This window comes from Littorina saxatilis, linkage group LG3 (assembly GCF_037325665.1).
Source record: "Littorina saxatilis isolate snail1 linkage group LG3, US_GU_Lsax_2.0, whole genome shotgun sequence".
Lineage (NCBI taxonomy): Eukaryota > Metazoa > Mollusca > Gastropoda > Littorinimorpha > Littorinidae > Littorina > Littorina saxatilis.
In genome coordinates this window covers 37,595,027-37,606,816 of record NC_090247.1, presented here as the reverse complement: position 1 = coordinate 37,606,816, position 11,790 = coordinate 37,595,027, and the positions used below count along the sequence as shown (strand labels likewise).

Below are 11,790 nucleotides of genomic sequence, written 5' to 3'. Positions count from 1 at the left end.
GAGAGAGAGAGAGAGAGAGAGGCCAAAAACGTAGTGTCGAAGCAACCTGCAGCGGGCAACGGAGGTAAAAACAAACAAGCAAACAAACAAACAGTCTCGATGCTTTCTGTGCAGAGTTCATGGTGTCAATTGTTAAAAGTTAATTTCTTCGAAGCCACTCGTATCCGAATGCGGCGAAATGATCTCATCATAAAAATCTGACTCCACACACAGAAACACGTCAGGTTGTTGATTTATGGTATGTGTCCAAGTGGAGGGAGTGACTGTCTTATCCCATGGGCAGATCTGCCCCCCCCGCGGGTTAGGGGGAAGAATTTACCCGATGCTCCCCAGCATGTCGTAAGAGGCGACTAACAGATTCTGTTTCTCCTTTTACCCTTGTTAAGTGTTTCTTGTATAGAATATAGTCAATGTTTGTAAAGATTTTAGTCAAGCAGTATGTAAGAAATGTTAAGTCCTTTGTACTGGAAACTTGCATTCTCCCAGTGAGGTCATATATTGTACTACGTTGCAAGCCCCTGGAGCAAATTTTTGATAAGTGCTTCTGTGAACAAGAAACAATTGACAAGTGGCTCTATCCCATCTCCCCCCTTTCCCCGTCGCGATATAACCTTCGTGGTTGAAAACGACGTTAAACACCAAATAAAGAAAGAAAGAAATGGGCAGATCTGCGTAAAAATGTTTCTGCGGGAAGGACTGCTCCTTTAACTTGTGTGACGTACAACGCGAGAGTGGCCAGGTCCGTGTTTTGATCGGCAGAGACGAAACAGTCAGATCCTTTTCTTTACGGTCCGTGTGGATGATGAATGTATTATGAAGAGGCGGTGACAGTACAGGAGCCGATAGGGTGTGATGCTAATGTGACGCTTCATAGACACGTTTTTGACAAATAAGGAAAGAGACGAATGACGAAGAAGCGGGCTAAATTATAGGCTGTCTGGCTCGGAGAACGAAGGTTTGATAAGGGAGATAGAAGCTTACATGTTTTTGTGTTTTGTGTTTTTGTTTTGTTTTGTGCGTGTGTTTTGTTGTTGTTGTTGTTGTTGTTGTTGTTGTTGTTGTTGTTGTTTGTTTCTTTGTTTGTCTGCCTGTCTCTTTATTTGATTTTGTTAGTTGTTTTGTATTCCAGCTGAATTTCATTGATATAAAATTTTCAGAAGTTTGTATCTAGCAGGACAGAAAGGGTCTGGAGTAGCCAGGATATCGTTTGTTGTTGTTATGTATTTTCTTCTTTGTTTCTCTTTTTTTTTCTTCTTGGGGGGGAGGGGGGTGGGGGGGTATTTTTCGTCAGTTTTTCGTTTCTTTTTTTTCATACGTTTGCTTGTTGTTGTAGTTTTGTTTACTTTCTACAAAGAACGCAGTATGACGAAGTCATTGTTCAAGTCAGAAGTACGTTGTTGAATGTATACTTCATTTAAAAAAAGCATCAGTCAGTGGGTGTATGAGGCGTTTTTAGAAGAGAAAGCAAATGATATAAATAAATAAAAACTACCACTGAGATGAACAATAGCAAACATATCTCTGACCATGTGTGTGTGTGTGTGTGTGTGTGTGTGTGTGTGTGTGTGTGTGTTTCGTGTGTGTGTGTGTGTGTGTTTGTGTGTGTGTGTGTGTGTGTTTGTGTGTGTGTGGGCACGGTGTGTGAGTGTGTGTGTGTGTGTGTGTTTGTGTGTGTGTGCCGTTGTGTGTGTGTTTGCGTGTGTGTGTGTGTTTGTGTGTGTGTGGGTGTGTGAGTGTGTGTGTGTGTGTGTGTGTGTGTGTGTGTGTGTGTGTTTGCACGAGTGAGCTATGACGTATTTACCTCCCCCCCCCCTTCTTCGCTATTTAGTCAGTTATTATTTGTTTTGAGAATAGGCCGGGGAGAGGGGGGGAAGCCGATGTTTTATTTTTCAGAAGGAAATATGCTAGTCTCCATTTCCCCTATTATCGAAGTGTTGACCATGTTTCGTTACGCAGTTTAGTGCTTGTTGCTGTTGAAAATGATAGAGCATGTAAAGGAAGAAACCGTGCCCTTCGGAGATTATCCTATCAATTACAATAAATCACTCAAAAGAACTGAAAAGGCCTCTTGCGAAAACAACTTATAATAACAATTCGGTTATTCCCTTCGACGCGGACACAAACGTACTAATACAACAAGCCGCGTAAGACGAAAATACATTTAGTCAAGCTGTCGTACTCACAGAATGAAACTTTAACCATATACTCGTAGCATCGTCAGTCCACCGCTCGTGGCAAAGGCAGTGACATTGACTAGCCAGAATAGCGCGGTAGTGATTGCGCTGACTGGAATCAGGAACCGACAAGGAATAAGATGAAATTGTTTTCAAATCGATTTCGGAAATTTGATTTTAATCATAATTTTCATATATTCAATTTTCAGAGCTGTTTTTTAATCCAAATATGACAATTTTATATGTTTTTGGAATCAGAAAATGATGAGGAATAAGATGACATTATTATTGGATCGTTTTATAAAAAATAATTTTAATTAAAATTCCTACACAAACCCCACTCTGCACAAAAATGAGTGAGGATGTTTATTTGTTTTCGATTTGATATTTGAACGTGTTCAAATGGACGGATGGTCTGTAACAAAACAACAGCTTTTACGGATCTGAGAAAGTGACCCACTTTGTTTACACGGGTTGGAGTGAGCCTTCACGGCGAACAGTATCCCTTGAAGATTAACCTCGTTGTTTTTTTACGTGTTTTGAAACAATAGATCGACCATCAAACGATTTTTCACAACGCGGAAGACGTTTTATGTTGACAATCTTAAGTCCGTTGTATTTGCGAGCGAAGAAGCTACACACGTGTGAAAGCGTGCGTATGTAGCGGAAGAAGCTGGAAGGAAAAAAAACACGCTGAAGAAAACGACTGAGACAAGAAAGGACAAACAGACTGCCAGACGTATGCACACATACGCGCGCGCATACACACGAGCACACACACAAGCACAAGCACACACACACACACACACGCACGCACGCACACACGCATACACGCACGCACGCATACACGCACGCACGCATACACGCACGCACGCACGCACGCACACACACGCACACACGCCCCCAACACACACAAATACAGCACGCACGCACACACACACACACACACACACACACACACACACACGCCCCTAACACACACACACGCACGCACGCTCGCACGCTCACACACACACGCACGCACGCACGCACGCACGCACACACACGCACGCACGCACGCACGTATATACACACACACACACACGCAGACACGCCCCCAACACACACACACACGCACGCACACACACACACACACACACACACACACAGACACTCCCCTCACACACACACAGACACGCCCCTAACACACACACACACACGCACGCACGCACACTGACACGCTCACACACACACACACGCACGCACGCACACACACGCACGCACGCACGCACGCACGAATACACACACACACGCAGACACGTCCCCAACACACACACACACACACACACACGCAGACACGCCCCCCCACACACACACACACACACTCAAACATGTGACGGGTTTTAAAACTATTTCCAGAAAATAGCATAACATATGAATTAAATTCTCTAACGATCTCTAGCGGTTTATGTCACAGTCCCCCGCAAAACTGACGCAAATAACCTCCCGTTTACAACCGCTCATGCCCTTCAGTGACACCTGCGTCAGTATAAATGGCAAAACACACTAAAAACTCAAGATAGCTTACCCAAACAAACATGCTTTGGATATATATATACTCACGGAATAAAATAACTTAACATTGTTTAAAATTTAATATCTCAAAATCAGAAAAAGTTACAGGAGTGATTTTTGTACCAACGTAAAGCTTGTTCAATTGCTCATTATGGGCAAAAAACCGGAATGGTCTGGCTTGTTCCGTTTTTTTGCAATTTGAGCTCAAAGACGCATGGTGTCATTTTGGAGTTTACAAACTTAGCACTGTGTGTTTGACAGCGCTGTGCGTGCACTGGTTGATCGCAGCCGCAATTAAATTACACAGGAGCAGTGAAGGTTAGCCTCAATACGTTTATTAACAAAACATAGTTGATGTGACTTTCTTCACGTATGTAAAACTTGCCAGGCTGTGCCTATTCTGAATTTTCGTCGATTTTATAATTGGTACCTTACGTTTTTGTCAGGTTGAAGTGATCCAGACAGCCTAATTGAGTGCCTTTTAATGGTATAGAAATGTTGAAAGAAATTACACGGGAATGAATGTTAAGTTGGGGTACAAAAATGGGTGCAACATCTTTTTTGTTTTTTGTTTTGTTGCTGCGTTAATATCATCCTGATACAATAAATGAGAGTCATGTTGTTGCAAAATAAAACTGCTTTTCAGATGAATTGTATTTAAACTTACAACTTCTCCAAAATGAAATTATATTGGGTACTTCTCTGTTGGAAAATGTAACAGATCTTTTTATTATTAAAACATCTGAACCGAGATTTGTTCTCATTTCAACCCGCAATCGAAAGGGATCTGGCAAGATCAAATCGTGTGTCATATCAAATTCATCAAGCAGGTGGTACCAATTGTTCAGGTGAGACAATCTGCGGTCTCCTTGAACGGCACATGCAACAACAAGCACAGGGGTCAGATGTTCTACTTCATCAATCAAGCATTTCGCACGATTTGGCACGAGGCTACCTACATACACTCTGCTTTACGTTCCTACACACTTTGTACTTGACTTCCTGTTCTTTTGATTTCAATGTTTTGTTTTGTTTTCTTCAAAAATGTCAGATTCAAAATACATGATGCCAACGTTCAAATGTAAGTCGGGAACAGCTTCATCTGCATCAGCTTCTGTCTCTTTTCCGATGTCATTCCCGCTTGAAATTGGTGCTTGCACTGGACTTTGCTGACGAGTAACGTCCGAAAACAGTACCTAGCTAGGGTACGCACAATAACGAATATTGTGTGCGTCCCGGGACACCCTCCATGAATTTCTAGCACATAATCATGTACGTCTGTTTGGCTTCTATGACGCAGTGACGCACTTGGGGAGCCCTGCTCAGAGCTGGAACACCAAAAACCGCCTCAGAGCTTTTTACGCATGGAACGTCTCCCACACCGTAGGGAAAATACAGAACACCCAGTTGGTCGCTATCAGCGTGGGTTCGATCCCCAAGTTCGGCGAGAGATTTATTTCTCGGAGTCAACTTTGTGCAGACTCTCTTCGGTGTCCGAACACCCCCGTGTGCACACATGCGCACGAAAAAGATCCCACGTTCACAGCGAAAGTCTCAGGGCTTGGAAAACACGAAGACACGCATATGCATCATCTCTCGTCTCTGATTATCATGATCGTATTTCGATACTTTGACGAGACAAACCCAATGCTGGTGTGTCGAAGAAGACAGCCACAGCGGGCTTGTTCGAATCAAAGTATCACACCATATCTTCAGGGCCGGACCAAATGAGTTGTAATTAGCTACTGACTTACTTATTGAAGAGGTAATTGACTCAGTTATTTTGACTTAGTAATGAATGTTATTTACTTACTTCATTTATTTATTCTACGCTTGAGCATGATTGCTTTGAACGTCTGTTGACCTCGCAAGTCGCCGTCAGCAAAAGCTCTAATTGCCATTTGATTGTATTGTCGAGTGGCTTCTGTGAAGAGTACGTGTGGCATGTAGCCCGGTATAGTTCCGGACGGACCATTTGAACACACATTAGGCAAAGCAGCGACAAAACAAGGCTTTTTTCACAAACCACCTTTTAAACTGTTTGTCCTCATGGTAAACCTCCCGTCTCCTTTTTCAAGTGAATGGCCTTTTGGAAACTGATGATTGGTTTGTGCGGCAAACAGCATTACTTGTACGTAACAATGACTGGGGGCGATGAAGCACTGTTGTAAAACAAACAGCTGCAGTCTCGATCTGCTTGTGCGTCAAAGAGAATGTTCGCCTCTTCAGATTTTTTAAGTTGCATGGGGGGTATGAGCGTGTTCTGAACAGAATTACAGTGGAACCCTCTTACAAGACCCTTCCCCAATTTAAATACCCCCGCCCCCTTCTCTCTCTGCTTTTAATACCTTGTTTGTTTGATTTTTTTACATTTAGTCAAGTTTTGACTAAATGTTTTAACATAGAGGGGGAATCGAAACGAGGGTCGTGGTGTATGTGCGTGTGTCAGTGTGTGTGTGTGTGTGTGTGTGAGCGTGGGTGTGAGCGTGTGTGTGTGCGTGTGTGTGTGTGTGTGTGTGTGTGTGTGTGTGTGCGTGTGTGTGTGCGTGCGTGTAGAGCGATTCAGACCAAACTACTGGACCGATCTTTATGAAATTTGACATGAGAGTTCCTGGGAATGATATCCCTGGATGTTTCTTTCCTTGTTTTAATAAATACCTTTGATAACGTCATATCCGGCTTTTTGTAAAAGTTGAGGCGGCACTGTCACGCCCTCATTTTTCAACCAAATTGCTTGAAATTTTGGCCAAGCAATCTTCGACGAAGCCCGAACTTCGGTATTGCATTTCAGTTTGGTGGCTTAAAAATTAATTAATGACTTTGGTCATTAAAAATCTGAAAATTGTAAAAAAATTATTTTTTTTATAAAACGATCCAAAGCTACGTTTATCTTATTCTTCATCATTTTCTGATCCCAAAAACATATAAATACGTTATATTTGGATTAAAAACAAGCTCTGAAAATTAAAAATATAAAAATTATGATCAAAATTAAATGTTTGAAATCAATTTAAAAACAATTGCATCTTATTCCTTGTCGGTTCCTGATTCCAAAAACATATAGATATGATATGTTTGGATTAAAAACACGCTCACAAAGTTAAAACGAAGAGAGGTACAGAAAAGCGTGCTATCCTTCTCAGCGCAACTACTACCCCGCTCTTCTTGTCAATTTCACTGCCTTTGCCACAAGCGGTGGACTGACGATGCTACGAGTATACGGTCTTGCTTAACAATTGCAGTGCTATCAGTTTCATTCTGTGAGTTTGACAGCTTGACTAAATGTTGTATTTTCGCCTTACGCGACTTGTTTTAAAGTGTTCTGTATATAAGCTGTGTAAATGTACCACCATTTGTAAACCCCTTCTTTCAAAGACCCGATTTTCTCATATGTTTGGAGGTCTTAAAAAGAGATTCCACTTTAGGTTCCACTGTACTCTGAGTGTAGAACCTTCCCTTTCACGACCGTTTTTGGGTCTCCTGGTGTTGCTGAAAACCTTTGTTTTTCTGGCAGGAGATTATTACCTTTACTGACACCGCACACGGATGGTTGAGTGTCCTCCGATTAGAATACTATCAACCTTTTGCTGTGAATGTATACCCCTTTGCTGATGGTCTGGGAGCATGTTACATTTTCCGTAGAGACAGGGATTTTTCAACATTTTCATTGACAACATTTTACGTGAGCGTAAATTTTGGTGAGGAGAAATGATTAATTTTACTTGACTTTGAGGCTTTCAACAATCACCTTTCAAATTTCCCAGAAAAAAAAGATCACCACAGACTCACATCGAAAACTGTGAAACTTTTCACTGACTTTAAGTTTTTATCCACAAGCTTTTAACAATTTCAAGACAAACGGAGTACATTTAACTCATCTCAAAATTTATTAATTTAAGACTTTTTCTAAGTTTTCAAATTTTACAGTCAAAGAACTGTTGAATCACCTTACAAGATTGTTAACAAAAATCCATTGCTTTGAAGCTTTTTTAATAAGCTATCACATTTCACGGCAAAAGACAATACCTCTAAATTTTTCGACATTCGTCAAGATGCGTCGTCATACTTTCTGCGGGATGCTTCCAGTTTTATTCGTCTTACTGTTTGTCGTCTTCGTTCAAGGTCAGGGCGTCAAACAAAAAAAAGCTGATCGTATCCCGTCCCTCTCCGGGCTTATTTTCACCGAAAACGTGTTGTTCAGCCAAGATGTCGAGTCCACTGTGGCGTGCGCAAAACTGTGTCTCAAGACAGAAACCTGCACGACGTTCACACATCGGAAGGCAACTCCTACCACCCTCAGTGCTTGTCGTGGGCATTCAGGGTATTTCACGGCAAGTTCTCCCCAGGAAAATATTGCAGGAACTGGTGTGTACCAATTTCGTGAGATAGAAGGTGAGTTCAAGTTTACCCCTTTTGGTGGAGATAGTCACAAGAACGGAGAGAGAGAGAGAGAGAGAGAGAGAGAGAGAGAGAGAGAGAGAGAGAGAGAGAGAGAGAGAGAGAGAGAGAGAGAGAGAGAGAGAGAGAGAGAGAGAGACAGACAGACAGACAGACAAACAGACTGAGAAGGAGAAAACGAAAAATTAACTGAATCTGAAGCATGTATTTATTGTGTGCATGCAAAGTCATGATTTTGTTTATTGAAGTCCTTAAACGTGTGACAGCTTCACAAAATCATTACAGAAACCCGTAGAACGTCTTTTAAAATGCTCGAAAAGCTAAGACATTTTACTTAGAGTGCTTTGGTTGAAGCCAATCTTTTATTTTTTTATCATTGTGACATATATACAATTTTTGACATTGAGGATCCGTATTCAAGTATAAAGCTTATATTAGGGAATTCATTGGGAAACCTAAAAGAAGTGAACACGATGGAGGACAAAGTCAAATTAATACTAATTTGAGAATATTTATGCAAGCAGAAGACCAAGACACACAAAAGGTGTGTGTGTGTGTGGGGGGGGGGGGGGGGGTAGGATAGTACAAAAAGGGGTCAAACAAAAGGACAGAAAGAAAATAGATGAAAAGTAGACAGGGAGAAGAAGAGGAACACATGGAAGACATGGAGACATGAGTGCTTTTTTCATGTGGACATAATATCCTGAAAGTTTAATAGCAATCCACTGGGTCGTCCCTGAAAAAAAGTGTCGTTGTTTGTTGTCGGGTAACAACTCAACTTTGACACAAAAACATCCCGTTTTCGACCACGTACACGGTTCATTCCTGCCTCTGTCATAATGGCGGAACACAAGGTTTGTGTAAAAATACTTGTTTGGACAGGTATTTAAAAGAACTTTCTTCTCGTATGTAAAAGATTAAATTCGCCTGTTTTTATTTTTTTGTCGAGCTTTTCATTGAAACCTAATGCCGTCGTTGGGTCAATTTGGGGGTTACTTTTATTTGAGCAGTTGTCAAAGGAACCCCTGTGAAAAAACAAACAAACTTCAAGCCGAAAAGTGTGTCAGATAGCCAAGTCACATGTCTTTTGTGGCATAGACATTTTTGATAAAATTACTCGGATACATATTTTTTGTTGAGGTAAAAAAAAAAAAAAAAAAAGATCAACATTTTTAAACTTTTTTTTATAGATCAGTTTACTTTTGTAAAAAAATTAAAACCGCATGTATTTCAGTGGATTGGAATAAGTATTCCCACTAAGCCACCAGTCTCTCTTTGAACGCAGCTGCTGTTATCGAGCGGGGTGTCCAGCCCAATCATGAGACAGCTGAACGGAGTCACCGCCCATCAGTGCATGGATAACTGCACCGCCGATGGCGCGTGCCTCAACGTGGAGTATGACCCCGGTTCGAGTATGTGCTTCTTGCAGAACGTCACGGCCAGGGACCAACCTGGGGACTGGACCGAGACGGCCCTGGGATGGAGCTTCTACCAGAGAAACTGCCAGTAGAATGAACACGCTCACACGCTGGTATTTTCCCCCCAGTACGAGTACGATGTAGGGGAAGGTGCCCTCATATGGGCCACTTTTTGCTTCATGCTTATAACTAGTTTGTCTTCTTGTTCATAGTTTCATTTTGTGGTTGGTAGTTCTCTCTTTCGCAAATCGTCAGGCCTAATTAGAGCGAATACGCTTTGATCAACATTCAGCAAAAATTAAATACAGAAAATGTTACAACTGGTCCATATTAGGAGCATGGGCGCCTAATATGGACCTGTAAAAGGGTCTTGTAAAAAGCCCACTGTACTCCAAAATAACATGACACAACTCAGTGTACGTGTCAGACTTACGTAAATATGCATTAGATTTATTTGTTTTGGTTCGATGAGAAGATTATTTCAAGCACACCATAAAACGAAAGAAATGTATTAAAACAGAGAGAACATAAATGAATTTATCAACTTTGACGTAAAGAAGACTGTTGGTTTGGGTTTTTTGAAAGCTTGATGGTTAGTTTTAATTTATTTTTAGCAAACTTCTAAATGCATGACTGAAACTAGTCTTTATCTTTTCTTTTCTTCTATTTGTTAAAGGTGGTCCATATTAGTGGCACACATATCCTTTGAGATGTTGCTGTTATGTTTTGTTTCTGTTTTAAAGACGGGCCCAACACTGCTCAAATCTAAGCTGTCATATCTAGAGCAACTTTTGTGAGTTAACAGCTGTGTCTGTGGACAGAAACTAGGCCGTTTTAAGCGTCAAATCCAGAGTGAAAGCTGCCAGATCGAAGTGTACAAAACTGAAAAAGCCCTACGGTTTTGTGGTTGGTGCGCCCGCAACGGGTTTGACACGTGCAAAATATCCAGAGAGGGTAAATGTGGCGAATAATATCCGTTTGAGCGCACAAATACCGTTAGTTAATTAGAACCGGAGATGGTCCAAATTAGAAGCCGGTCCATATTAGGCTTTCCTTACCCTACATGATTTTCTAAGCGTAGAGATTGAAGTGGCTGCCGTCGCAGTTCCATCAAAGAAACTGACGGCAGAATGAAAATTATCACGCTGTTTTTATGTGTTTTTATCTAGAGCACACCGTAGACCATGTTCTCATTTAGCGATAAGACGATCTTACTTGCACCTGAGTATGGTAGTGGAATGAAAACTCTGACGCAGTTTTTTGCTATCTCAGTGTTGCAAGAGAAAAAAGTTTTGTGAAAATCAGATCGATTTGAAAGTTATACGATGAGGTTGAGGGTTTGAAAGAATAGTACTATGCATTAAGACTGTCTTTACTATCTCAGTGTTGCAAGAGAAAAAAGTTTTTGAAAATCAGATCGATTTGAAAGTTATACGATGAGGTTGAGGGTTTGAAAGAATAGTACTATGCATTAAGACTGTCTTTACTTTTCAAAAACAAATGTATTGAAAGAACAACATTTTTCGTACAATTCAATATTATAGAGCACGAGAATTTGGTTATTTCCCTTGACCACTCGACTTGATGTTTTCAGTTACAGGGCCGTTGGGTCCTTGGTGTCGCAAGTGACGTAAACCAGCGAAGCGCTTTTGATTGAAACTTCAGCACAAGGGAGAAGCAGCGCCTGAGTGTTCTTTCACTCACATTGATTTAACTAATAAGCACACTTGTTCGTGTGTTTTTTGTTTGTTTTGTTTTTACCAAATTGAGCCGTGTGCGTCTACATTTCGGTACAATAGATTTTTCAAATTCTTCGAAATAGTGAAATTCGCCACAAACTCCTCCAACTTAAACGGTCAGATCAATGGTATGTACCTTTTAGGCGTTGATCAGTGATAATTTTTTTTTTGGGGGGGGGGGGGAGGGTAGCGACAGTCAGTCTCAATTGAAAAGACAGTACAATGATAGTCCAAATCCGAATGGGTGATGGCTTATCTGGTTATGTCTATCTATGTATTTGAACTGACACGAGGGAGAAATATGACTGCACAGGCAAAACGTAAGACGATATATAAGATTGTAAGTTTTGTATCGAAGAGTCCGAGTCTCATGTCCTTTGCCTTTTCTTCTGAATAATTTTCAAGTGCACATGTATGCTTTTGACAATGCTTCATGCTGCAGAGTCGTTCGTCATCGAATAAACTCATTAAACACACTTATATTATGAGATTTGCAGTTACCTTGCA

The 11,790-nt window shown here is 41.1% G+C and overlaps 1 protein-coding gene across 1 annotated transcript in view; it reads left to right on the top strand.

Moving 5' to 3' along the window:
• Window positions 1-9,444: 9,444 nt before the first annotated feature.
• LOC138961194 (uncharacterized) overlaps window positions 9,445-11,790 on the top strand; it is a 12,145-nt gene continuing 9,799 nt past the window's right edge. The window contains exon 1 of the mRNA XM_070332795.1: window positions 9,445-9,538. Coding sequence (XP_070188896.1) covers window positions 9,445-9,538 — 94 coding nt within the window. The remainder of the gene's footprint in view (window positions 9,539-11,790) is intronic.